A 24,732-nucleotide genomic window follows, 5' to 3' on the forward strand; every position below is an offset into this window, starting at 1 on the left:
CCCCGTTATCTGTCTATCTCAGCGCCCAGTCAGCCCAAGGAAAAAAAAAATAAAGGCTTGGCTCTCCAGGGTTTCTTGTTATAGTTATGTAACTTTCTTTAATCCTCTTTTATGTCCTGAGCTTATCGATTCTGATGAGTTATAATCATATACTTGATGTTATTTACTAGAATATCCGCTTGTAGTTTTCTCTTTCTCCATGTCCTTTTTCCCTATTTTCCTTTTTCTCTTTTTTCTTTTCGTTTCTTCTCTCTTTCATGTTTGGCGTGTCCATTCCTTGATGTTGGACATTCGGACAATGTTATAATCCTGACTGTTAGCCCATGATCATATTTAACAGCAAATTAGGGAATGTTCTTACATATGATTCTCATTTCCGTCATGTTATCTTTCTCTCGCTGTTGAAGTGAATATGAATACGCATATATGAATAGATCAGATATAAATTTTCCTTAAATACACTCCATCCTATCTCTAAAGAGTTCAGAAACTGCCCTGCGCTCTTCCATACCTAAATACATAAACAGGAAACGAAGACGGACCGTTATTCAAACCAGCCTACAGAAATCCCCTATCACCTCCTTTCACTAAACACAACTTCCAGCTCCCCCAAATTCGCTACAAATGTATCTCTCGTCTCCTCTCTAAACCTCCTTCCATCCTCCCCGTCCGCCAACCGCACACCAAACCTCCCAAACAGCATCGCCACCACAACCCTCAACTCAATATACGCCAACCCCTTCCCAACACAACTATACGCGCCACCCACGAACGGGAAATATGCCGCTTTATTTATTATCCAATCTGGCTTCTCGTCCGTCCAGCGCTCGGGGACGAACTCTTCCGGGTTTCGATAGTACCGGGGATCGTTCTGGACGGGTAGAATCGGCACACTGACTATTGTATCTCCCGGAATGAACGTGGAGATTCCCTTATCATTGGGAATCTGGATGCCTTCTGGTGGTGTCTTGCGCTGGATGCCACCGTGCACTGGTGGCTGTATGCGGAGAGCTTCGTTGACGCAGGCGTTTAGGTAGGGAAGGGAGGATATGGAGCGGTAGTAGATGTCTTCGGGGGATTCGGTGGACGGTGCTGGGTCTGTTTGGCGTTTTACTGCTGTGGAGTCGAGTTCGGCTTGGAGCTTTCGTTGGATGGATGGATTGAGGGCCAGGTGGTAGATTATGACACTCATTGTGACGGAGCTGGTGTCTCTGTTTGTAGTTAATCAGTTTGATGTCAATGACAAATTGAATGGTTTGTGGTGTGACTCACCCTCCAGCAATAACAAGCAGCTCTCCCTCACTATACAACGCCTTTTTAGATAAATCACGCATAGACGGCAGCATCCTCGTCATAATATCCTCCCCAGGCACTTCATTTATTTCTTCTTGCTGCCGCTTCTCCTGGATACGATCCTGGATCCAATTTCCATACTCTCGAATAGCACTACCAGCGCCGGGCAGGCTCATCAACAAGCTGATAAGCCACGGCGTGTGAACCATGACATGCTGGCCATTTCGCATGTTCTTGACGAAGCTAAGACTAGAGTTCAACTCCCACGTCTCGATATTTTTGAAGGAATAGCCCCAGCCGACGACTCCCATGATATCGTAGCTGAGAAGCGACATGGTACTGGGGACAGAGAGCGGTTGGTTGACACGGTGAGCCAAAGCATCGAGGAACTTTTCCGTTGTGCGGACGACCATCGGTTGGTAGGATTTCAGTGCTGTTATTTCAGTGAGCACGATGTGACACACCCAGGAGGACATGATCACCAACCTCTTCCACTAAACACCTTATCCCAAAGAGCCTTCCTCCGCTGCGAGTGCACGGCTGGATCCCGCATATGAAACACCGCATAGTCATGTGTGAAGTCACCTGAACCCTTTAGACGATCATACCACGGGCCACGGGTACATTTGCTTGAAGGTCCATAGATGACATCGATGGCTTCAGCCGACAGGATGCTAAGTTCCTGGGGCCCTGTTCGGACAATATCCCCGTACTGTCTGTGTAGGTTCCATACGCGCTCGAAGTTGCGGTTTTTCTCGAGGTTCTCGTATCCGGTCACGAACTTGGAGAGTTTGAGAGAGAATGGGCCTGGGAAGTGATGTAGACGATGGAAGAAGGCGCGGTAGGTTAAGATCGAGGCGAAGAGGGAGACATAGAAGCAGATGTTTAGTATGGACACATTACCGATGCCTAGAAGCCATGCATAGATGCTTGTCCAACTTCCGTGCTTGTTGACTGTCGTAAGTAGGGCTAGGGTATTCACGATCAGGTTGGCATAGACCCAAGCACGGCCCTCCTTGGCGCCGCGCTCTCCGCGTGACCAGTAGAAAATATGGGCACTGATGCCGGCAGCTGCCAGGAGAGGGCCTTTCTCCTTTACAGTGTCCAAAAGATCAAGGAACAAGGCCATTCTGTCTTAGTCTGGAATCTCCGAAGGCATTGTGGTCACTACTTATAGATGCCTATGCTCTTGGCAGGATGTGGGGATCATAAGCGCCAAGAGAAACATACCAATAAAGACCCTTTATTGCAATTTCGGTTTGACTTTCTTCTCGGCATTTGCGAGACAGATCATCAATCCATATTGAATGTCTGTGTGCTATACCCTTTCGGGAACCGGTTGCGACATTGCTGATTGGCTGCTCCGCCTAATCTTCAGTATCCACCATTTGTTTTGAAGTCAATGCACGCAATGCCGGTGGAGTCGAACATTACTTTCCACAACAGATGATTCGTTCTAATATGCGTTAGACGGTTGGAAATATCTGAAGGGAATCAACACTCTTACTGTCGGGATTTCAACAGAGGTCAGTCAGCCGTAATGTGTACTGCGACTCAGTGCCTGATCATTGAGAAAGGATCAATGGAAACTGACGCCCAAATGGTGGCTAATGATAGAATGATAATATGTTATCACACTTGCTGTACTTTGACTTAGTAACATCACTATAAAAGATTGGAGTTTTTAGAGATCACTTTACATTCCCTAACCTCATATATACACGTGTTGTATGAGGCATTTTTTATAGGGCTCGGAATAGGATCCCTGGCATATGACACAGACTGCAAGTTATCGTATCTATCAGATCCAAGAAGTAAGATAAATGAAACTAGTCAGGCGAGGTCCAAAAGAGAGGGAGTAATAACGTCCCTTATACTTCTGCATCATCGGCTGCGCTTGGCCCCGCTTTTGGTCCGAAGGTGGTGGTCAGATTAAAGTCATACAGACAAGCTTTCTGTGTTGATCAACTTACTGCTTGAATAAGATCCGGGTAAATACTGCCAATAGAGACTTCTGAAGGATGATATTCCCAACAGAACGCAGGTCGCTCGAAGTGAGACACGGTTTGGCGTGATATCTCACATTCTTAGGACGTAGTAGCGTGATAATGCGCTACTGTTTGTTTGGACTCAGCTTTCACACAATTCTGCGGACTTTTCCAAGATTTGCTAACGACCTCTTCTGTACCTATATATAAAAAGCTTTATAAGTCATCAATGTATTATACATTCAAACCTAACGCCGTTCAAACTGTCAGAAACACCAAAAACACCACAAGATGCGCCCCAATCATCCTATATATATCTCGTTTCCGAGACGCCGATAATACAACAAGAACAAAAGAAAAATAATGAAGAGTGAAAGCCATCACACCGCCTGTCTTACATCAGCACGGTACGCCTGCTTCAAACTCCCCAACGAAAGTTCATCGGCGGACCTTTCCTCCGGGAGCCTCTGTGTCTCCTCATGATCGATCGCCGACCAACCGCGGTCCGCCCGACTGCGCGTCCCTTTCTGCGTCGACATTTTATAAGTCCCAGCCGTGGGGTCCATCTTCGAGTTTGCCTGGGTAGCGTTCGACTTGAATATCTTCGAGACCAGCGGGCGCATGGAGGGCATGCAGGCCGTTATCATGGCGACGCAGATCTCGACTGAGGTGCAGTCGATGGCGCCTTGCAGGTCCCAGCTGGAGTCAGCGGAGTTGAGGGCTTGAGCTTCGATGCAGCGGAGGATGGAGGCGATGCAGGTTCTGATGTTATATAAAATTAGCGTCATAGTCTTTTGGCGGGATTGGAAAGAACGGACCCAAACCCGAGAGCAAAGACAGACGCCAGCATGCGTTTCTTGCGACTGCTCATGTGTAGTTGATGGATAACAGAGAGGGGCATGCTCAGGATGATAAAGTCAGTGACGACGTTTGTCACGCCGCTGAATACCACGACGGCGTAGTAATCAATGCAGGTGGCGGACACGGAAGGATCCCAGGCGTGAGAGAGAGGAACACATTGTAGCCAGGTAGCGAGCACACTGCAGAAGTTGTACGCAACTACGACAAAGGCCATGAACCAGGTCATGAGGCGGAACCATCGCTGTGGGAAGATCCGACCGTAGAATGTTAGGATGGAGAGCTTGGTGAAGCAGATGGCGAGACAGTAGAAGCACTCGGCGATGGTTATAGACTGTGCGTCTGTATATTAGCGTTGTGTGAGGGTGGGGTGGCTGATAGAATTTAGTTTAGCTCACCAATGTTAAACCCTTCGCATCGGTTACATAGACAATGTGCTTTCCCATGCCAAAGTGGATGGTTATGTAGATTGAGACGTTGAATGCAACGTTGAAGAACTACCAGCCAGAAAAGGTGAGCTTGAGTTCCCCGAACTCACTGTAATGCCAAGCCCAATGGACCTTACCAATCCTACTATGATAAAGTAGTCGTCGAGACCTAACCGCATCGCCGTGATAGATCGGGCTATCACTCGCAGGATAACGCCTGCAGCGCTGGCGGCCATTGTGATTGATGCGCAGGCAATGATTCCCGGTGCACGGGTCGCACCCGGATTGGCTTCCATTGCCTCGATTTGAGCTGCTGTTAGACTTGACATTTTGGCAGAGTTCAGTAGTGTTGTCGTCCAGGCCACCGAGAACAATCAAGGAGAAAGTACACAACAGAGAGGAATGGGGGAGTGGATGGCAGGATCAGGCCTGGAGAAAAGGCGGAGTATGGACTTGGAATACGAGGATCCTGCGAGGCGGAGTTCCTGCAACAGCCCCCATGAAGAAACAGCCCCCATGGGGCTAAATGATGACTGCAGTTTGAGCATCAGGCCAGACGCTGTCTGATAACAACTAATGTTATAGCGCTAAGCAACTGACCAAGCAATTTATGCAGATGGGGGCCGATGCAATACACCTCATTACCGGTGGGTCGTTGTATTACTGTATGTCAGGTACTGTCACACGGGGTATTAGGTATCAGCCTACAAATTGCTGCATTTGACGCTGCATCTGTCAGATCATAACCAAGTATAGGACATATTGGCTGAGGAAATGTCCCTTCATGCTGAAGATCAGCTTGATCAGCCTGGGGGCGAGAGTATGTAAAGAAGCCTGCTTTCCTCCCTCAACACAGTCCGTCATCCACTGTCGCCCACAGTATCGTCATCACACCCTCAGTCATGCCCATTGCCAACACCAACGCCGCAGCGCTATTGACGCTCCTTGCGTTGACACTCGGTTACCACCTTCGCACATGGCCCCTTGTGGACCTTCTCCTTGAAACTCTTTTTGCCGTGATTGTCTACCGCTTGACCTTGCATCCACTGGCCAGCTACCCAGGACCCTGGCTGGCCGCCGCCACAGACTGGTACAACATCTACTACTGCTTCACGGGCGATCGACACCTAGACTTCTACCGACTGCACGAGAAATACGGATCAGCCGTACGATATGGCCCCAATCGCGTGTCATTCCGCTCGGCAACCGCCCTGGCTGACATCTACGGCAGCCAAGCCAACACACAAAAGTCAGCCGTCTACAGCGCCTTTACCCACTTCTTCACCGTCCCTGCCAGTCTAACCACCATCGATCGAAAAGCCCATGCCTTCAAGCGGCGTGTCACCAGCCGAGCCCTAAACCCACGTGCCGTGCAGGATCTCGAAGAGCTGATCCTGCAGAACGTGCGCGCCCTGTGCACCGCCCTGACGATCCCAGCGGATCCCTACCCATCGAAGAACAATGAGGATCCAACTACCGAGAAGGATCCCTCCTCCTCCTGGGGCCGTCCCCACGACCTCACCACAACAATCAAATGCCTCCTCAGCGACATCATGGGCGACGTGACCTTCTCCCGTCACTGGAACATGCAATCCAGCCCACGTAACCGCCACATCCTATCCCTAATGGCCCAAGGCACCCGCGGCATAAACCTAGCAGGCCACATGCCCACCCTCCTCAAACTCCACCTCGACCGTCTCTGCTTCCCCACTCTAACCCGCGGCGTGCAGCAATTCTTCCAACTTTCCGAAGAACAGTCCTCTTGGCGCGCCGCTCAGCCCCCCGATACCTTGCCGCATCGGGACCTCTTCGCCTCGCTCCTCGACGCCCGCGACCCACATTCGGGCCAGGGCTATACTCCGCGCGATTTAATTGCCGAAGCGGGCTTTTTGATCATTGCCGGTACTGATACTACGGCGACAACTATCACTGCCACTTTGTTCTATCTGCTGCATAACGGGGAGGCGTATGTCCGCGCACAGACCGAGGTTCGTGCTGCTTTTAAGGATGTCGAAGATGTCCGGATTGGACCTGCTCTGGCGGGGTGTGGGTTTCTGTATGCTTGTGTAAATGAGGCGCTGCGGTTGAATCCACCTGTTAGTTCGGTTCTGCCGCGCCAGGTGCTGGAGGGGGGGTTGGTGGTTGGGGCAATGGATGATAAGCATGGTGGTGGTGCTGATCGTAAGTACTTTGTGCCGGAGGGGACAGATGTCGGGGTGCCGATGTATGCCTTACAGAGGGATGCTCGGTACTGGGTTGATCCCCATGCGTTCAGGCCGGAACGCTGGCTGGGGGTGGATGCTGAGGATGGAGGTGTCACAGCGTATGCGCCGTTCGGGGCGGGACGGACAAGTTGCGTGGGTAAGTACCTTGCGTATCAAGAGATGGGGATTATTCTCGCTAGGTTGTTGTGGTTGTTTGATATACAGTTGTATTCCGTTCATGAGAAAGAGGGGAACAAGAAGAAGGGGGATGCGGCATGGGGAAGGAACCGGAGAGATGAGTTCCAGACACGCGATGTGTTTACCAGTTCGCACGAGGGACCAGTTGTACAGTTCCGCAGAAGAATTTAAGTACCATGCCAACTCGGTTTGGTAATAAGATATACAATTTTCTGTTTGTCACACATTATAGTTGTTTTCAAACTCCTCATAATCGATTACTATTACACCGGCAAATAAATCTACTCCAACAACCCCTCGACCAACACCTCCCTCCACCTTTCAAATACCCCCTCAACAAGACTTCTCTCATAAAACGCCTCATTCCAATGCACCGACAACACCAACTCCCCGTTAAACGTCCACACCTGCGTCAACAACAACCGATTAATAACCTCGATAGCTACCCACCACTCCTCCACCTTGACCTTCCTCTCCTTGCCCTCCACCTCTGACTTAAGCAGCTCATTCACCCTTCCCATAGAACTCAGTTCGGGATGCGCCGGAGCAAGCAACGGATCAGGCGGCGCAGCGCCCAAGACCTGCATAACTCGTCCCACATAGGTAGGCAGGAAATCAAAGATATTCTGCGGGGCCTCCTTGGCCAGATTCCTCCGGTAGAGGGAGGTGAATTCCCGCGCGAGGCGGAGGAATTCTCCATGCTTCTCCACCTGCGTTGGGTAGAGCGGCATGCGGAACGGAAGACCTGTATGATAGAGCGAGACGGCGGCTGCAGGGCCGTTCCACGGCTCGGGGAGGTACCGACGCAGGTCGAGGGGGTTGAAGCCGACGTAGTCGGGTTTGTTTTCTGGGTGGAGGGCGAATTGAAGGCCGGTTAGGGCGAGGGCGGCGTGGGTGGCGGCTGTGATGGTGATATTGTGGGCGGAGCACGCTTCCAAGAGACGGGTGGTGGTTGCGCTGTCGATGTGGCGGAGGATGCGTCTGGGGTTGGTGGGGAGGACGTTGGGGAGAGTGGGAAGCATAAGGTTTCCATTGTCGGTCTGGGTGAGGCAGGGCTGGAGTTCGCGGTTTGAGGCTGCTGTGGCGGCGGGTTCGTCTAGGGGGGTGCTTGTGTTGGGGAGATTGGAGTCTGAGATGGCTTGGTCCACGGCGGGACAGAGACGGGAGGGTTCAGTCCCGTCGATGGGATGAATGGTGCCGTCTGCGAGGAGTTGCAGGAAGGCGGACTGCATGTGGTGCAGACCGATGCCGTCGATGCGCCAATGGGGGGTGCGGAAGACTACCTCGGAGGTATTGGGGAGGTAGTAGAGATGGACGCGTGGTGAGGGAGTTAGCTGCTCGTAGAGGTCATTTGAAGTTCGATTGGTGTCGATGTGGAAGGTCTCTTGGGCCCACGCGTCGAGTTGGGTAGTAGAGGTGATGACTTCATACACGAAGCGCTGGCTGCCGTTGCCGTCTGCCTCGGGTTCAGCGGCCAATTGAGGGTAGACATGGCGGAGAGCTTTCCAGGCTTGCTCAATTGCACTGGTGGGAGGTAGAGGTGGGTGCAGCTGGAGAGTGCAAGTGATTAGGTAGTGTTCTTTGTTGAGCGGAGCACCGGCGGCAGCAACAATGCGGTAGAATGACTCGATGGAGTCGAAGGGACGCTCGTATCGGTTCGGGGAGACTTGTGTCCAGGACATCTCGAAAACCAAGGGAATTGAGAGTTTGGATAGTGGTTTGGGGCCAAGTGGCGGTGTTCGGTCAAGTTCTGATATGGCAAAAGAGAACTGGGAGATTGTGGAATGATTGAGGGGTAAGACTTGAATTGATGGAGCAGGCGGGGGCGATAAATAACTAAGAAGGTATTGCATCTAGTATCTACTGTGTTACACTACCAGGCAAAGTGGATCTCAGGAAACTTTGTAGCCTTGTAGGCTGACAGACAGTAAGCACTAAATAGCATTGAGACAAGATTTTATGGCCCCCTGCAGATCACTGGTGACTGGCGATACAAGTGTACACTAAACGTTACTAGTCAATGCTTAGTGCGAGAGAGCGAGGCTTCGCTGCGTGGGGTCCAAAACACAAACAACGGAAGAAGCGGACACTGACATTTCTCCCCCACTTATTATCTTTGCTCTTCTCCCCCTCCTTCAATCCGTTCCTGCTGCTCTCTCTATCCTCAATTACACCCCTTCCTTTCTTCCCTATATACCAGATATCATACACATACCATACTTAAACAATGTCCAGCCAACCTCTTATCTGGGTTGTCACCGGCTGCTCCTCCGGCATCGGCGAAGCCCTAGTCCGCGCCATCCTCGCCCAGGTGAGCACCCACCCCACCAATTTCTTCCTCACACTTGTACCAATTACTGACCGACGAAAATTCAGGGAGACAAAGTCATTGCCACTGCTCGCGCCCGCAACAATGTCAGCGGTGCCGACCGTCTCTCGGCTCTCAAAGAAGCCGGAGCCGCAGTGGTCGAGCTCGACGTGAGCCGGCCCCAAGAAGAACTGGATGCCAAGGCGCGCGAGATCTGGGAGATCTACGGCAAAGTCGATGTCCTAGTGAACAACGCTGGATACATTGACGCTGGTATTGTCGAAGAAATCACGTTAGCTTGCCCCTCTCCCCCCACTCCTCGTATACTGTCTTGAATCCCCACTAATAAATTCCCAGCGAGCCTTTCCTGATTGACGCCCTCCGCACCAACGCCTTCGGTCCCCTCAACGTATCCCGCGCCTTCCTGCCACTCATGCGCGCCCAAAAATCCGGAACCGTGCTGTTCACTAGCAGCGTCGGAGTCTACTACGGTGCGCCTGGTGCATCATGCTACACAGGCGGCAAGGGTCTCCTGGAGGTGGTGGTGCCCAACCTGGCTCTGGAGCTGGCGGCATTCGGCATTCGCACCTCACTACTCACCTATGGTTACTACCGCACAGAGGTCATGAACCCTGGAAACTTTTACAGCCGGGCGCCTCGTCCGCTGCCGGAGTATGAAGAGCTCCGGGGTCTGGTGGTTGCTGGGTGTGCGGCTGCCAACCACAACCAGCAGGGTGATCCGGAGAAAGCGGCGAAGGTGGTGGTCGAGGCGGTTAAGGGAACGGGAAAGTTTGAGGGGAAGCAGTTGCCTTTGCGGTTGCCCATTGGCAAGGATGCTATTGCTGCGATGCGCAAGGCGTGCGAGGAGAGGTTGGCTATTTGTAATGAGTTTGAGGGGCTGGTGGATCAGACGGATTTCTAAATTTTGAATCAAAATTGTATATAATGATTAGCTTCGAGTTGGTTCAATTGACTTTTGTTTACTAAAAATTGGTTGGATTATTCTGTATGGGTCGGATGGAATATTCCAGGTGACTTTGGTTAGGATCTTGCTCTGTTGAGTGCACTTGTCCGTGACACAGTCCTCATTTATGAAAAGGGGCTGACCGGAATATGATTTACTTACTAATGCCTATGGCTAAAAAAACTGGTCTATGACTTATGTTTTGTATAGTTGATTTGATGGTAAAGGAGATACCAGTAGTCAATGGTAGTATCCACGGGTAGTGTGAAATATATATCATTATCGCAAATATGACACCAATATCCTCTCGCATGACAATTTAGTTATAGTTAACTTTATATACAGCATCGACTAAAGTGACATAGATCAGTCAGCTGGTCTCCCCTGCAGCAACTTCTCCCGCTCCCCAACCCCAAAAGTCCCACTCTTGGTCAGAACCCTCCGCCTGGCACCCCTACTCCCTAGCGGTCCACTATCCCGATCTCCCAAGTACCACGCCAAGTCACTTGTTTCATCAGCCCCGGTAGCCGAGAGCCCGTTCCCCAACCAAGCAAACCGATCTCCACCAACATACTCCCAATCATAATCCTCAGCCCTTAACTCACGTAACGCATCCGCAAAATGCAAACTACTCCCCGGCCACATCGACAATCTGGCACTATCGCCATCGGCCTTATAATGCGAGCGACACGCATCCGCCCAGACGGTCTTTTCCAACAAAAACTTACGACAATGAGCCGTGAAAGCCCGACTAGCAGCGCGCGACGGACTGAACGCATGAATATTCTCCGTCTGGTAGCGGTCGATCAACTGGCAGATGTACTCGGCTTGAATCTCGGCGGTGCGGAGGTAACTCCCGCTGATGGAAGGGAAAAAGGGGCCCGCGAACATGGCGTAATTGGGCATGTGCGGGACAGTGGTTGCGAAGTAGGAGTCTAGGACGTCGTCGGCCCAGAGGTTCGCAAGAGATTGGTTGGATTTGCCGATCAAGGGGAAGGACGGGATGCAGGTGGTGTCGAAGCCGGTGGCGCAAATGATGGCATCCACGGCGTGGTGGGTTCCTGTGCTATCGATGAGGCCGTCGGAGCAGATGCGGGTGATTTCTCCGACGATGAGGGTGGTGTTGGGCTGGCTGAGGGCTGAGAGGTAGCCGACTCCGGGAGTTGGTCGACGGCAGCCTGGGGCGAAGGTGGGGAGGAGTTCCGAGGTGGGAAGGTTGTGCTGGTTTAAGGTTGCTTCCATTGTTTGAGTTAGGTACTGGCGCATGCCTTGATGGAGTGGGCTGTCACGAAGGAAAGTAGAAAATGTGCTGTTGATCACTGTCTCAATTTGTTTGCGCTTTGTGAGGAGATGGCATGGGTCGTTAGTCCACTCTGTGATCTGGTCTGGGGTGTATGTTTGCTGCGCTCCGCCGAAGGGACCCACGATCCAGTTGGGTTGGCGGATAAAGTGAAGGAGTTGGCTGGCTTGTGGTTGGAGAGCTGTGAGGAGTTGCTGGCCGCTGGAGCTGTTGGGGGAGTGTATTTTTAGCTGAAGAGCAAGCAGAGGAAGGTGATGGTTAGTAGCTTACCCGTTTCCAATCAAGGCAATTCGTTTCCCAGAAACATCATAGCCGTCGTCCCAATTGGCGCTATGGACCAGGCGTCCCTTGAACTCGTTCAAGCCAGGGATACTTGGCCACTTCCATCGGTTCAATGGACCACTGGCATTGATGAGTATGTCGACCGTGTCGGTCAGGCTTTGCTGGTTGGCGAGGTCTTCGAGCTCGATGCCCCATTTACCCTTGGCTTCATCCCACACGGCCGATGTGACCTTAGTCTGGGTGCGCACATACTGATTCAAATTGTACTTTGTGGCAAAGTCCTTGAGGTACTGCAGCACTGAGCTTCCCGGCGCATATTCAGCCGGGAAGTTGGGATTGGGCTCGAAAGAATAGACATAGTTGTGGGCTGGGACGTCGCAGGCAACTCTGGTTTGGTGGTCAGTTGCATGGGATTATGCAATGGGACAGGGATGTAGTACTACATACCCAGGATAGTGATTTTCGTACCAGACTCCCCCGACACTTTTGTTTTTCTCATAGACAACTAATTCGATATTACGAAAAGATCGTTGTAGCTTGTATGCAAGGCAGAGACCAGCCACTCCGGCCCCAATACATGCAATGCGGACAGTCCGCTCCGCATGGATGGGATGCTCGGCTCGATTTAGCGTCATGTTTTTCTTTCCTTTCTTATATGGAAATGATGGGAATACTCGGCCTGAATGGAATTGAAGCTTCCTCCTCGGGTAAGACGGAGGAGCTAGCTCTTATAATTATAAAAGCTGTTTTGGAACGTTTTCGTGTTGTTACGTTTCGGCCTCCGATCTGCCTGGTCCCTTGATGGTAATTGTCATGCATCTGCACATAATATTCGGTATTTGACAGGTAACCTGAATCAAAATTAGTGCAAATCCTGCCTTGCATTTTGGCCCCATGTATATTGACATAAGCAAGGACAGCAGGTATGCCTTGGGAGCCCTAGCCGCCAGGATCGACACTAATGTGGGGGCCGAATCCTTCTTTATTTTGTATTGCCACGAGGTTTATGGAGGAGTTCCAACTTCCAAGCTTTGTCGGTTACGAGTGTACTCCGCCTCTGGGCCCCCAATCTATTGTTGGGGTCCGGAGGGATAAAAGAGTCTTCTGCTGTCGGCCCGTTCTCTCAGGACACCAAGCACAACAGTATCTATCGCAATGTCATCAGATTCCTTGTCTTTCCTTACCTGGGGTGCACTTTCGGTCCTCGCCTGGACAATCTACGGAGCCATTTGGCGGCTGTATCTGAGCCCCTTGGCCGCATTTCCCGGGCCGAAGATTGTCGCGTTGACCTCGTGGGTGGAGTTTTACCATGACGTGGTCAAGAAGGGCACATACATGTGGGAGATTGAGAAGATGCATCAGAAATACGGACCGATTGTTCGTGTGAGCCCGTACGAATTGCACTGCATTGATCCAGACTTCTACAATGTCATCTACGCCTCGCTGCCTCAAAAGAGAGACAAGTACGAAAAGTTCACCAAGTCGCCGGACTGCAACAACGCCACCGGTTTTACCGTGGAACATGCTCATCATCGTATGAGACGTGACGCCTTGGCCCCATTTTTTAGCAAGCGAAACACACTGGGCCTTGAAGATAGTATCAAGGCCTGTGTGGATCAGCTCTGCGCTAACATCGCCCGCGCTCATGCCGCCCAGGAGCCATTCAATCTTACTTTGGGGTCGATTGCTACCACCATGGATGTCCTCACTAGCTATAGCTTTGGTCAGCCTTTTGGACTTTTGGCTGACGAGGCTCTTGCTACCCAATGGCGTGATACCGTTTTTCACATTATGCGGGCCCTTCCTATCGTTCGTGCCTTCCCGCTGCTAGTGCGACTGGTTGACCTTTTACCCCCGATCATCTCCAAGTGGATCACCCCTGACCTGTCAATCTTGATGGGATGGAAACAGGTAAGGTGTTACCACTACTGTTAGCCATTTGGGAGTTTCAGCTGACTCCGCTACAGCGTATCCGCAAGCAAACCGAAGACGTCCTCGCCTATCGTGGTATCTACTCTGACCCGGACCGCAAGGCCACCACTGTCATTGAAGCCCTTCGCGACAGCGACAAGCTGCCTCCGAAAGAAAAAACCCTACAGCGGCTATCTGAGGAGGGCGCAATTCTTCTTATCGCGGGTAGCGAGACCCCGGCCAAGGTCAATGCGGTCTTGTGGTATCATCTTCTGGCAAATCCTACCAGGCTCCAGCGTTTGCGAACTGAATTAGCCAGTATCTATCCGGACCCCAAACACCCGTTACCGTCTGTGACAGAGCTTGAAAAGCTGCCTTATCTGAATGCCTGTATTCTAGAGGGGCTGCGCCTGCAGAGTGGAGTCTCGGGTCGTTCACATAGGCTGGCCCACACAAGTCTCAGCTATGGTAACTGGACGATCCCTGCCCGCACACCTCTAAGTTCAATCTCCGTTTTCCAGCACTACAATCCTGTGCGCTTCCCTGACCCACAGGCCTTTCTTCCTGAGCGATGGCTCTTAGAGGACGGATCGGGGATCCGCATGGATCTGAAGCGCAGCCTCGTGGCTTTTGGGGCGGGAACACGTTACTGCCTTGGAACATCTCTTGCGTATGCGGAGTTGTACTTGATGGCGGCGGCTTTGGCGACGAGGGTTGATATGGAGTTGTTTGAGACAACAGTCGATGATGTGAAGATTATGCTCGATTGGACGATTCCCCAGCCGAAACCTGACACCCAGGGTGTCAGGGTCAAGGTACGGGCGGTGCACATGCAGTAACTGAATGTTTATGGCAGAGGCTTAGCAAGAGACTGTTGCCGAAAACGGGTAATGGCCGTATTGTTGTATGGTAAGACACGAGGTGCGGACAACAGCCGAGAATAATGATACCGTACAATACAATGCACGCTAGCATTAGTGCCGAACGTTTTGGCCCCAGCATTAATTAATGAACACGAAAACAAGCATTTGAGGAACACCTCGTGGCATTGCTTCGTATTACCTTCTCGAAATGGACTATGCAGGTGTCAATTTCCCGATAAACAGGCTTACTGAATATACCCTCGGACGCGGGGCATTCTGTACCCGATGTTGGGAACCGCCGAATATGTTTCGTAGTATATAAGTTGGATCAATATCAAGCGATATGAGTAGTTCGATAGGCACCGACAATACCAAGTTTTGCTTTTCCTTTTCCTCCATCAAAAACAACTTCATTATGCTATCAGGTGCGAATATTCCTAGGTTCCCTTTTACAGGCCCAATGTCACCCAAAGACTAACCACCAATGGCAAAAAGGGTTCTTTGAAGCCATGGGCAAGCCATGGATCCTGCCCAGCATCCTCAAATCCATTACAGGAACACCTCCCCCGTGCACAGAAGGCAATCGGGAAAAGTCAACAAGCCCCCTAATCCGGTCTATCCACTATGCCTTCGACCCCGTTCCCGCCGATCACGACGTCCCCACCTCATCCGACTTCTTCCCTCACCTCCGCGAATGCCTCCAACACCCCCCACACGACGAATGCGTCTACATCCAGCCCACAGACCTCCGAGTCCCATGGCCAACCTCCTTCCCTGCAGCTGTACAATGCAAGCACTGGCGGGAAGTCGAGCAATCCGCCCGCGAACTGTTGGACGAGATTGTCTCCGAGATACAGAAAGAGGCCCAGAGCCGCTCACAAAGTCAAGATAAGAGTGGTGGTCGTCTCTTAAGTACACAGCTTGGAGCATCGCCAGATGCTCTTCCACAGAAGAAGTTGCATGAGGTGCTTGAGACGGCGGTGACGGGGACTATTTATATGTTTCCGGCAGCGAATGTGGCGCGTGCGAGGATCATGGCTAAGGCCATTTTGTTGATTTTTCTGCATGATGGTATGTTTACCTATCTACCCTTACCAGTTTGGAGTTATCCGAGGTCAAGCAGCGAAGGATTTGGAGGAGCTAACTTGTGGATTAGATGTGGTGGAGGCACATGACGGATCTGATGCTGTATGTTTCATGTTGCTTCCTTCCGAATTTAAAATTTTCCGTGCAAGATTTTTTACCTGGTGCTTTATCTTACTAACTTGGTGATACCGTACAGGGAGAAACCTTTCTGGATCTACTTCTACAATCGGACCGGCTACCGCAAACACCCCCGCCGGAAGGAGATGCTGAGCCCGGTCTCCCCTGGAGACAACGTATTCTGCGCGAATTCGTAAAAGAAGTCTTGACCGAAGATCCTATCTCAGGACTGGAGCTCCTCCAGGGCTTGAAGATCTGGTCTCAACATACCCGCTCGCATATCCTGAAAGACCAAGACCAAATGGCAAACTACACAAATCTCCAAGACTATGTAGAATACCGCATGGATGATCTCGCCGCTGAGTAGGAACGCCCCGGCCCTTCCTTAGTCAAATGCATCACTAACAACGTCTCGAATACAGTTTTGACCACGCCGCCATACATTTCACTACAAACGTCCACCCTACCGCGACCGAAATCGCCGGCCTCTCCACCATCCGCCGTCTATACCTCATTCACGCCTCCTTAACCAACGACCTATACAGCTATGCCAAGGAGCTCCATGACCTAAACACCCGCGGCTGCACCATGATTAACAGCGTCCGTGTGCTGCAAAATAACATGATGGTCGGGGATAACACGGCGAAGGGAATCCTGCGCCGCATTCTACTCGATGTGGAGCGTCAGTTGCATGTTGAGCAGCAGCGGCTGAGGATGGATGCGGCGACTACAGAAACGCAGAATATCATTGCTCAGGCGGTGGTGCAGAGCTTGGCTGGGAATTTGTTCTATTCTGCTACTACGTATCGGTATGCGAGGGTTGTGGAGGGGGCGAAGTTGGAGTAGATCGTTTGAGAGATGGAGATTTAAGAGAGAGTGGAAACAGGACTGGCAGTATGGGATTACTGTACATATGAGAAGATGAGAGGGGAGTGTACATACTTGACCAGAGCATGATGGGTTTAGAATCTCTTGGGTTATTTTTGGTTTGGCTTGGGAGCGTCTCTTCTTGGTTTTATTTTGGACATTACTCTTCGAATGACTATTCGTTTATAACAATAGATGATTTTTGTGCGAGAATGATTGTTATGTTATTATGAGAAATGGGGTGGCAGCATGCTCATGGGCATATATACTTACTGTATTGGAACGAAATATGACAATCTATCAAGCACAATCCAGAGTCAACTGATCTCTCAGATCAAACAGCACCGGTCCCAAAGAATCTAGCTGGCCTTTCTCGCGAAGCAGGAAAGGGCTGTGAGTAGCCTAGATGAGTTGTGGCTAGCTCATATTGGACATCTCTTCATAGGGTTCATTTCAGCTGTAGCTTGACGTGTTGCGCGATGGTGAAAACCAGCGTCTGTTCCTGAACAATGGATAGCATACGGGGAATCCACCAAGTCAATCGCAATGGACTAATTTGTGTATGCGTGTGTATGTAAGCACATAGAGCATCAGTATCAGCTCATGAAATATACAAAAATTGAGTATTTAACGTGCAGTATGCTGAAGTCAATCGAAGACAATATTCATTGCAATTTCCATGTAGATTTATATAGATACAAGTCCTTTTATTTATATTTATATTGACTCTTATTATCTGCGCTCAACACAAGAAATCAAGCTTTTGAGCACACACAGGCATTAAAGTTCGAAAACTTACTACCTGACAGACGAAATCCTCTCTGGAACCTGGAATCCACACCCTAAGTTAAGATCTCTGATTCTTCTGACTCATCGGAAACCATATCCCGACAAGGCTGTACTCGTGTTTTCCTCTTCCGAATGACGTATCTCCTACAGTAAACCTCTCGCCCGAGAGATCGATAAGATATCTCGGTAATGATCTCCGCCATCGGCAAATATGATTGGTGGAATAAGTTTTAGCGACGCCGACTCACGTCTTACAAGCCTAGAACTACACCGATATACTACAAACTCAATTCATGAATAAAATAATATATAGTTGACGGGCGCACTCAGATTCCTTCCATGATAATATACCACAATTGATTAATCGACCCAAGAATGACTAGCAGCGAATCCAACATGTCCACAACCGCACAACCCCCACCCCTATCATCCATTCTATCCGCGCAGGACTTCGAAAAAGCAGCCTCTCAATCCCTCACACCCAAAACATGGGCTTTCTACTCCTCCGCTGCGACAGATACGATTACACACGAGTCGAACAGGACTATGTACGAACGCATCCTTCTCCGGCCGCGAATCCTCCGCAATGTCACCTCTGTATCAATGAAGACAAATATTCTGGGATGTCGCATGGATTTACCACTATTCATGAGTCCCGCAGCAATGGCGACATTGGTTCATCCGGACGGCGAGCTTGCATTGGCGAGAGGATGTGCGAGGTATGGGATTGGGATGTGTGTATGTTATCCCTCCCTTATCACTGTCGTAGCAGCGGTGTCTAAGTAGTATGAATCTAACAAAGAGTGTGATTGAATGAAGGTCTCCACAAACGCAGCCTACCACCTCTCGGAAATAACATCCGCCGCAGCCAAGCAAACGAAGAATAACAACACCCCATTCTTCTTCCAACTCTACGTAAACAAAGACAGAGAGGCATCGAAGCGCCTTCTCCGCACCGCAGAGCAGAACGGAGCGAAAGCGATCTTCGTGACTGTGGATGCGCCCGTCGCTGGGAAGCGGGAAGCCGATGAGCGGGTCCCGCTGGATCCTCACGATATCCGATTTAGAACGCCGTTACCCATGAGTGGGGCGTGTATTGGTGGCAATGATGAGAAGGGAGGCGGGTTGGGAAGATCAATGGGACAGTATATTGATGCTGGTTTCACGTGGGAGGATCTGGCGTGGTTGAAGGAGAATACTTTTCTGCCTATTGTGTTGAAGGGGGTGCAGACGGCGGAGGATGCGGTGTTGGCGATGGAGTATGGGGTGAATGGGATTGTGGTTAGTAATCATGGGGGTAGGAGCTTGGATACGTGAGTTCTTTGCCTTTTATTGTCAGTTGAGGAGGTGCGGTGAGTCGTACTGATCGTGATTGGCAGCTCTACTTCATCGATTGCTGTGTTGATGGAGATCCGGCGGAGTTGTCCGCAGGTGTTTGATCGGTTGGAGGTATTTGTCGATGGAGGTATTCGACGGGGAACGGATATAATCAAGGCTATTTGTCTAGGTGCGAAGGCCGTTGGTATGGCAAGGCATTTCCTGTACAGCTTGTGTTATGGACAGGAGGGGGTAGAGAGGTTGATTGAGAGTATGTTATCCGTACCTGATAGTGATAAGGTGGGAATGCTGACGGTCGCAGTTATGAGAGATGAAATAGAGACGACCATGAAATTGTTGGGAATTATGGATCTATCACAGGCTCATCCGGGCCTGTTGAACACATTAGATGTGGATTATTTAATTCCAAAGCAATCTGCGTCGTTGAATGGCGAGCCAGCCAGGGCACGCTTGTAACCGCAGGGTCTTCAATTCGAGCTAGAAAGAAAGAGCTAGTTGTTAATGATGCATCTAGATGATTTCCTGTCTTTCAAACCAGTATGGCAACAGGTGATTGAAGCCAATACCGAATGTCCCATCAGGATAACTAGCAATAGACGCATCAATGTCTGTCATCGGGTACTGTAGCAGTTGGCCCCATCCGTGTACTGGTACCTCGCTAGTGCTAGCCCAATTCAAGTCAGAAAGCATCTGCAACATGTTCATCAGACTCGTGCCCACGATATTACACGTATGCTCCTCGTTGAGATCGGCACCTTTTGTAAGCAGACACCGGGCTACCCGCATTCCAATGTGGACAATGCGCCCAGAATCAATAGGCAGCTTGAGCTGAAAAATGTCACCTGTAGCGCTGCCCGCGAGGCCCATATTTAATCCGACAATTCTCAGAAGAAAAGAAGCACAGAATCCCACCATCTGATGGACATTAATGGGAACATAGCGGAGATTCAATGATAGATCACTGTCAGTTCCTATGACGGACAGTACTCTTATAGCAGCGTCAATTGCAGCACGCGCAGTACGGCAATGCTCGAATGTCCACGCTTCGAAATTCGTCGGACTATTATCACAAGGAAAAATACCACGAAATGCCAGAGAGTAGAGCTGAAACTGAGCAAAGGCGTGAAAAACGTTCTTCAAATCCTGCGGGAAAGAAGAGTGAGGGTGGTCGGTATGGAATGTTCCAGTCGGATACTCCTGTAGGCATCGCCTAACTGCGTCTTCTAACGCGCGTATTGTCACCATATCGTCTTTTTCCAGTGGATATCTGCAGTCTGTATAAAAGGTCGCATGAGCATTTGCCAGAGTATCAAAGTATAAAGCGAGGGCGATTAGCCTTCGGTCTTCGTCACTGGCAACCTCTGGACTGGGAATCCGCGTCATATCCCAGATCGGTTTAAATCCGACGTCCTTTGGAGGACAACCACGCCCAGTGGTGAAGTATTGGCCGCATATATAGGTCAGACACCACAGCCGAACCTGTTCCATATCGGCTACCTCGCCCCGCATGTACCGATAGAAAGCTTCATCTAGGCTGAGCTCGCTTGAAATGTGAATGGCCTCGCTAGAAAGCTGCTCTCCCATATACTTGAAGTAGAATGCACCAATGCACAAAGCGCGAACATCGTCCAAGCTATTATGGTGAGGATCCATCAACCTCCGCATAAGGGAGAGAGACACGAAGACTTCGTGGCATTTCTCGTATACTTCGGCTTGATCCGGAGCAAGTAATGCAGCGACAGAAAGGATGGCTGCCGTGAGCATCGCCGATGACCTGCGGGCAGAGTCCAGAGTCTCGTGTTGCATGAGAAGCCCATCCCACAAAAGTGGATTGACACATGTAGTAAACATGTTGAACAGGCCTTCTGCCTCTTCTAGGGAGACAACACCCTCTGAGATGAGATCACTTTCCGCAGGCGCTGTACTACCTCCGGGGCCTGATTCGATGCGAAGATTTCTCAGACGGATAACTGCATCAGACAGGGACACTGCGCCAGGCGTATTTCTCAAGAATGTGTTGATTTCTTCTCGCAGGTCCGCGACCTCATCGATAAGTTTGTCTTTAGATCTACATTTGTCAGTGGGAGTTGTGGGATATACGTGGCTGTGGCATACTCTTTCTCATCCTTAAGGCGTTGCACCATTGCAAAATACGCATCGCATTCATTGAGCCCATGACGCTCGCATCTAGTACAGGCGGTCTCTCCTTCTTTGACACTGCAAGTCTTTCCACGGATCGCACAGCTTCCACCTGAAAGAATTAGCTATGGTATGGAACGTGGAGATAACTTACATGCGGTGCGTGCGCCGGGAGGGCCAGCGACATCTGGCTGCGATGCCTCCATTGCTGCGGCAAGTGTCAGTGCCACAGCAATTGGTGGTTAGTCTATTTACCCGTGTGAGATATTGTCAAATCAGAGGGTCAAGAGTTCTTTGTGAGGAAGACGAAGGAATCAGGATGAGTTGGATTTATATAGAGATGGGCACATCGCGATAAGTTATATAAATTGTTCTTCTTGACTGGGGTGTTCCGATGGGTCGGGTGTTGCTTCAGAAAGCGCAAATTGAGATGCAGTGTAAAATATTCATTATGAATAGATATGGCAGAGATTGTGTACATATTCAACATTCTGTTAAACGATACTGGCTTGTATACCCGGCTAATACCGAATATGAGTGCTGTTGTAAGCGGATATATTCGTACAGTTCAATATAACGACGGCTTCCACTGACTTCCAGCACCTAAAAGAGTATCTCATGTGTGGAAACGACGAACCCAACACATATCTCGGTATCTTCAGTTATCCATATGCCTCATACATGGGATCTAACCGCTTTCGCTACTATATGTAATTCAACACCAATTGATCACGCATGCCAGGACAAGCTAAGGCTCTCAACAATGGACGAATGTAGTGTGGATATTGGGAGTTTCCACAAATCAAGTAGAACGGACAAGTACTCTTTCTCTCCAGCCTATTAGATTAGAAAGGATGTTACCAGCTTTGAGAATCTCAAAGCACAACACGTTAACCAATAATAGATTTCAAAGTGCCCCGACAGAGACAAGATGACATCCAATTCCTCAGTCACTCACACTCTTTGCAACCCTTCAATCAGACAGTCAACCCAACCCATAACTCAAACCAACACACCCATCATCCCAACCCCTAAAGCCCAACCCCAACCCCATCCATCCACTTCAACCCTCCCCCCACCACTCAAACTCCCACTCCCACTCCCTCCACCCCCACCCCCAGCCGTCTGCGTTGCAGCAGCCAACTTCTCCGCTCCCGCTGTGACAGTAACAGGCATATACCAAATCTCACCGGATCCATAGGACGTGCCCGAAGAAACCACAGACGAGGAGTTCTGCCCCCCACTCACAGTCCCATAGTACCCAATAGTGACAGAGCACGACCCGGCCTGCGTCGAGGAGGTGATATTGCACGCGTTGCTTTGGGAGGTTGTCACTGTAAGGCCGTTTGCGGAGCCGATGAAGGTGCCGTGCTCGACGTAGGTGGAGGGCGCCGCGGTGATCGTGTAGATGGATGGGATGGGACACGCGCCGTTGCAGGTTACGGCGAGGATGGTGGTGGAGGATGAGGCGGAGATGATGCTCGCATCGAAGGTAGCGAGGGTGGTTGAGGGAGTTGGGGTGGTCGTTTGGGAGGTTAGTGAGGTGGGGAGGATGTTGAAGATTTGGATTGTGGTGGAGGAGGTGGATGAGGTTGAGGATGAGAGGGTGGTAGTCGTGGTGGAGGTTTGGGCTAGGGCATAGCCTACTAGGGGGAGGATTAAGTGGAGGAACTTCATTTTAAGGATTGTGTAAACGATGTGGAGAAAGGAGGGAGGTGGGTAAATAAGTTTTGTGATAAGCTATCTGGATAGTCTCTGATATTTAAGTACATCACTGGGATAAGTGAAGCTAGATCATGAGATCTTTGGCAAACAGAGTACAGACTAGTCCACGTCATGTCAATAAGCTTAACCCACTCCTGGGCTATCGCATTAGCATCGGGAAGAATGTTGGAGCCTACGACACGAGTTGCAGGAGTATATGGTGATGCGGCATTTCAATCTGTCCTGTGTTGCAGATGAGGTCATCCCCATCGTCATCTGAGCGCCTCCAACCCCATCTAAATTTCTAAAACCTCTTAATGATATTTCCCAAGAGCAGCCTTAAAGAATATATCTAAACCCAGCATTGCGCGCTTCCAAATTATCAACCTCAACTCCTCCCCTGTCCTGTTCCGCCGCATCCAACTCCTTATTCATCCTTAGGTGCACAACACGAATGACAAAAGCAATAATCGCAACAAGCAGGGCTATCCCTGCCGTAGCACTACCACCGGCAATATATCTTGGTCCTGATGACGACGGCCACATATAACTTCCATAAATGGACGCTGTGTTGCCAATCATGTTTGCCGTTGCGATTGCAGCTGAGCGTTTTACCAGCGGGCGGGGGAAGGAGTTGGCCACCCAGGCAATGATAATCTGGTAGGCAGATACGGCGCCCATGGGCATTCTACATTACCATTGAGCTTGAATGCCAGAAAGCAGAGAAAAGCAATGGAGGGATGCTTACAGGAACATGCCAAAAAATCTCGCACCAATGTTCGTCGTAGCAGTGCATATGATGCATCCCACAACACTAACAAGCATCAACAAGATAATATGTATTCCGCGATCGTTTGTCTTTCCAGATGTCCATGTCACGAAAAGAGATACGAAGAAGGTAGCGATCCAGACAGGTGCAGTTATTAGCAAAGTCTCGATATTTCCATAGCCGAGGGTCTCGACGATGGTGGGGAAGAAGTATTGGAAGTTTTGCGATAGGAGCGACGTATGCTGGAGTAGGATGAAAAGATAGATTCGCTTATCTGAGAACACTAGATAAAGCGCTTCTTTGATGTTACTCGATTTGGCTTCGTCTGCCTCTCCAGCGTCGTGGATGAGTCGCCATTGTGCGTATAGCTTCTCTGTTTCGTCGAGCCACGAGGTGGTAGCGGGGTAGTTAGGCAACAGTAGTCTATCCGGTCAGAAACCAGTATGTTGGATCTATAGTAGTAGGCAACTCACGTCGAGGTCAGTGACACTCCCACTGTAATGCACCCTTCGATGATAAAGAGCCATCGCCACCCTGCTATCCCATGCGCACCGTCCAAGTTGCCGAGCACTCCAGCTCCAATCAGACCACCAAACGCATTTGCTAGAGAGCTTCCAGCATAAAACCACGCAATGCGATGACTCAGCTATATCGGTCAGTTCAACTTGTTATAGGTCAGACTGGCTTAATGCCTACCTCTTGTCTAGTATACCAACTCGACCTGTACACATTAGCACTGCATAAATGGGCTTATTGTTGCACAACTTACATCAGCATGATTGCACCCGGAAAGAATGGCGCTTCCACAAAGCCAAGGAAGAAACGAGCAAGGACCAATCCCGTGAATGATTGTGTTGCAGCCTGACAGGCCGAGATGACACCCCAAATAGCCATTGATGTCCCCAGGAATAATGACGGTCGCACACGGGTAAGAAGGAGGTTAGATGGCAGCTGCATGAGGAGATACCCGACGAAGAGGATACTCGTGGCTAGGTTGTAGTCTGTTCCTTTCATTCCGAGGTCTTGTTCGAGAGAGCCTAGTCGGGCCTGTGAAAGGTTACTGAGGTAGGTGTCAGTCTACGGTAGACTTGTCCAGTGCTGGACAGAACGTACTTTCTGTCGAGAAAGTTGAGCAAATACATCACCACCAGAAATGGAAGAAGATGAATGTCCACCTTTCGCAGGAGCTGCTTGGTCATCTTCCGATGCCATTCGGGGCTCTTGGCAACATATGTTTGGTAGATGGCATCTTGGGTCGATTCTTGGATCTTCGCTGTATCCTCGTGATATTCAGTATACTCTTCTGTTGGCTTAGACATTGCGACA

At 50.2% G+C, this 24,732-nt stretch overlaps 12 protein-coding genes across 12 annotated transcripts; 5 read left to right on the top strand and 7 right to left on the bottom strand.

Annotated features, from left to right (window-relative positions):
- Positions 1 to 574: 574 nt before the first annotated feature.
- AKAW2_80317A (cytochrome P450) lies at positions 575 to 2,422 on the bottom strand (the record flags this gene model as incomplete). Its single annotated transcript, XM_041681324.1, has 3 exons — positions 575 to 1,211; positions 1,273 to 1,726; positions 1,780 to 2,422. The coding sequence occupies 3 exons, from the start codon at positions 2,420 to 2,422 to the stop codon at positions 575 to 577; spliced, it is 1,734 nt and encodes a 577-aa protein (XP_041548278.1).
- Positions 2,423 to 3,661: 1,239 nt separating this feature from the next.
- AKAW2_80318A (uncharacterized protein) lies at positions 3,662 to 4,896 on the bottom strand (the record flags this gene model as incomplete). Its single annotated transcript, XM_041681325.1, has 4 exons — positions 3,662 to 4,043; positions 4,100 to 4,473; positions 4,538 to 4,636; positions 4,705 to 4,896. 4 exons carry the CDS (start codon positions 4,894 to 4,896, stop codon positions 3,662 to 3,664), a joined length of 1,047 nt encoding a protein of 348 aa, XP_041548279.1.
- A 573-nt stretch (positions 4,897 to 5,469) lies between these two features.
- Positions 5,470 to 7,140, top strand: AKAW2_80320S (cytochrome P450; the record flags this gene model as incomplete). Its single annotated transcript, XM_041681326.1, has 1 exon — positions 5,470 to 7,140. The coding sequence occupies one exon, from the start codon at positions 5,470 to 5,472 to the stop codon at positions 7,138 to 7,140; it is 1,671 nt and encodes a 556-aa protein (XP_041548280.1).
- A 110-nt stretch (positions 7,141 to 7,250) lies between these two features.
- AKAW2_80319A (uncharacterized protein) lies at positions 7,251 to 8,651 on the bottom strand (the record flags this gene model as incomplete). Its single annotated transcript, XM_041681327.1, has 1 exon — positions 7,251 to 8,651. The coding sequence occupies one exon, from the start codon at positions 8,649 to 8,651 to the stop codon at positions 7,251 to 7,253; it is 1,401 nt and encodes a 466-aa protein (XP_041548281.1).
- Positions 8,652 to 9,196: 545 nt separating this feature from the next.
- Positions 9,197 to 10,199, top strand: AKAW2_80321S (SDR family oxidoreductase; the record flags this gene model as incomplete). The annotated part of the gene is made up of 3 exons (XM_041681328.1): positions 9,197 to 9,280; positions 9,346 to 9,569; positions 9,635 to 10,199. The coding sequence occupies 3 exons, from the start codon at positions 9,197 to 9,199 to the stop codon at positions 10,197 to 10,199; spliced, it is 873 nt and encodes a 290-aa protein (XP_041548282.1).
- A 408-nt stretch (positions 10,200 to 10,607) lies between these two features.
- Positions 10,608 to 12,458, bottom strand: AKAW2_80322A (flavin-containing monooxygenase; the record flags this gene model as incomplete). The annotated part of the gene is made up of 3 exons (XM_041681329.1): positions 10,608 to 11,748; positions 11,812 to 12,210; positions 12,271 to 12,458. The coding sequence occupies 3 exons, from the start codon at positions 12,456 to 12,458 to the stop codon at positions 10,608 to 10,610; spliced, it is 1,728 nt and encodes a 575-aa protein (XP_041548283.1).
- A 520-nt stretch (positions 12,459 to 12,978) lies between these two features.
- Positions 12,979 to 14,573, top strand: AKAW2_80323S (cytochrome P450; the record flags this gene model as incomplete). The annotated part of the gene is made up of 2 exons (XM_041681330.1): positions 12,979 to 13,734; positions 13,791 to 14,573. The coding sequence occupies 2 exons, from the start codon at positions 12,979 to 12,981 to the stop codon at positions 14,571 to 14,573; spliced, it is 1,539 nt and encodes a 512-aa protein (XP_041548284.1).
- Positions 14,574 to 15,012: 439 nt separating this feature from the next.
- Positions 15,013 to 16,646, top strand: AKAW2_80324S (terpene synthase family protein; the record flags this gene model as incomplete). The annotated part of the gene is made up of 5 exons (XM_041681331.1): positions 15,013 to 15,022; positions 15,093 to 15,668; positions 15,754 to 15,785; positions 15,880 to 16,163; positions 16,223 to 16,646. 5 exons carry the CDS (start codon positions 15,013 to 15,015, stop codon positions 16,644 to 16,646), a joined length of 1,326 nt encoding a protein of 441 aa, XP_041548285.1.
- Positions 16,647 to 17,852: 1,206 nt separating this feature from the next.
- AKAW2_80325S (uncharacterized protein) lies at positions 17,853 to 19,250 on the top strand (the record flags this gene model as incomplete). Its single annotated transcript, XM_041681332.1, has 3 exons — positions 17,853 to 18,194; positions 18,276 to 18,769; positions 18,836 to 19,250. 3 exons carry the CDS (start codon positions 17,853 to 17,855, stop codon positions 19,248 to 19,250), a joined length of 1,251 nt encoding a protein of 416 aa, XP_041548286.1.
- A 54-nt stretch (positions 19,251 to 19,304) lies between these two features.
- Positions 19,305 to 21,139, bottom strand: AKAW2_80326A (fungal specific transcription factor domain-containing protein; the record flags this gene model as incomplete). Its single annotated transcript, XM_041681334.1, has 3 exons — positions 19,305 to 20,862; positions 20,910 to 21,045; positions 21,088 to 21,139. The coding sequence occupies 3 exons, from the start codon at positions 21,137 to 21,139 to the stop codon at positions 19,305 to 19,307; spliced, it is 1,746 nt and encodes a 581-aa protein (XP_041548287.1).
- A 796-nt stretch (positions 21,140 to 21,935) lies between these two features.
- AKAW2_80327A (uncharacterized protein) lies at positions 21,936 to 22,610 on the bottom strand (the record flags this gene model as incomplete). The annotated part of the gene is made up of 1 exon (XM_041681335.1): positions 21,936 to 22,610. The coding sequence occupies one exon, from the start codon at positions 22,608 to 22,610 to the stop codon at positions 21,936 to 21,938; it is 675 nt and encodes a 224-aa protein (XP_041548288.1).
- Positions 22,611 to 22,976: 366 nt separating this feature from the next.
- AKAW2_80328A (uncharacterized protein) lies at positions 22,977 to 24,725 on the bottom strand (the record flags this gene model as incomplete). Its single annotated transcript, XM_041681336.1, has 6 exons — positions 22,977 to 23,325; positions 23,386 to 23,829; positions 23,880 to 24,052; positions 24,103 to 24,127; positions 24,176 to 24,466; positions 24,520 to 24,725. The coding sequence occupies 6 exons, from the start codon at positions 24,723 to 24,725 to the stop codon at positions 22,977 to 22,979; spliced, it is 1,488 nt and encodes a 495-aa protein (XP_041548289.1).
- Positions 24,726 to 24,732: the final 7 nt, after the last annotated feature.

This window comes from Aspergillus luchuensis, chromosome 8 (genome assembly GCF_016861625.1).
Source record: "Aspergillus luchuensis IFO 4308 DNA, chromosome 8, nearly complete sequence".
NCBI lineage: Eukaryota > Fungi > Ascomycota > Eurotiomycetes > Eurotiales > Aspergillaceae > Aspergillus > Aspergillus luchuensis.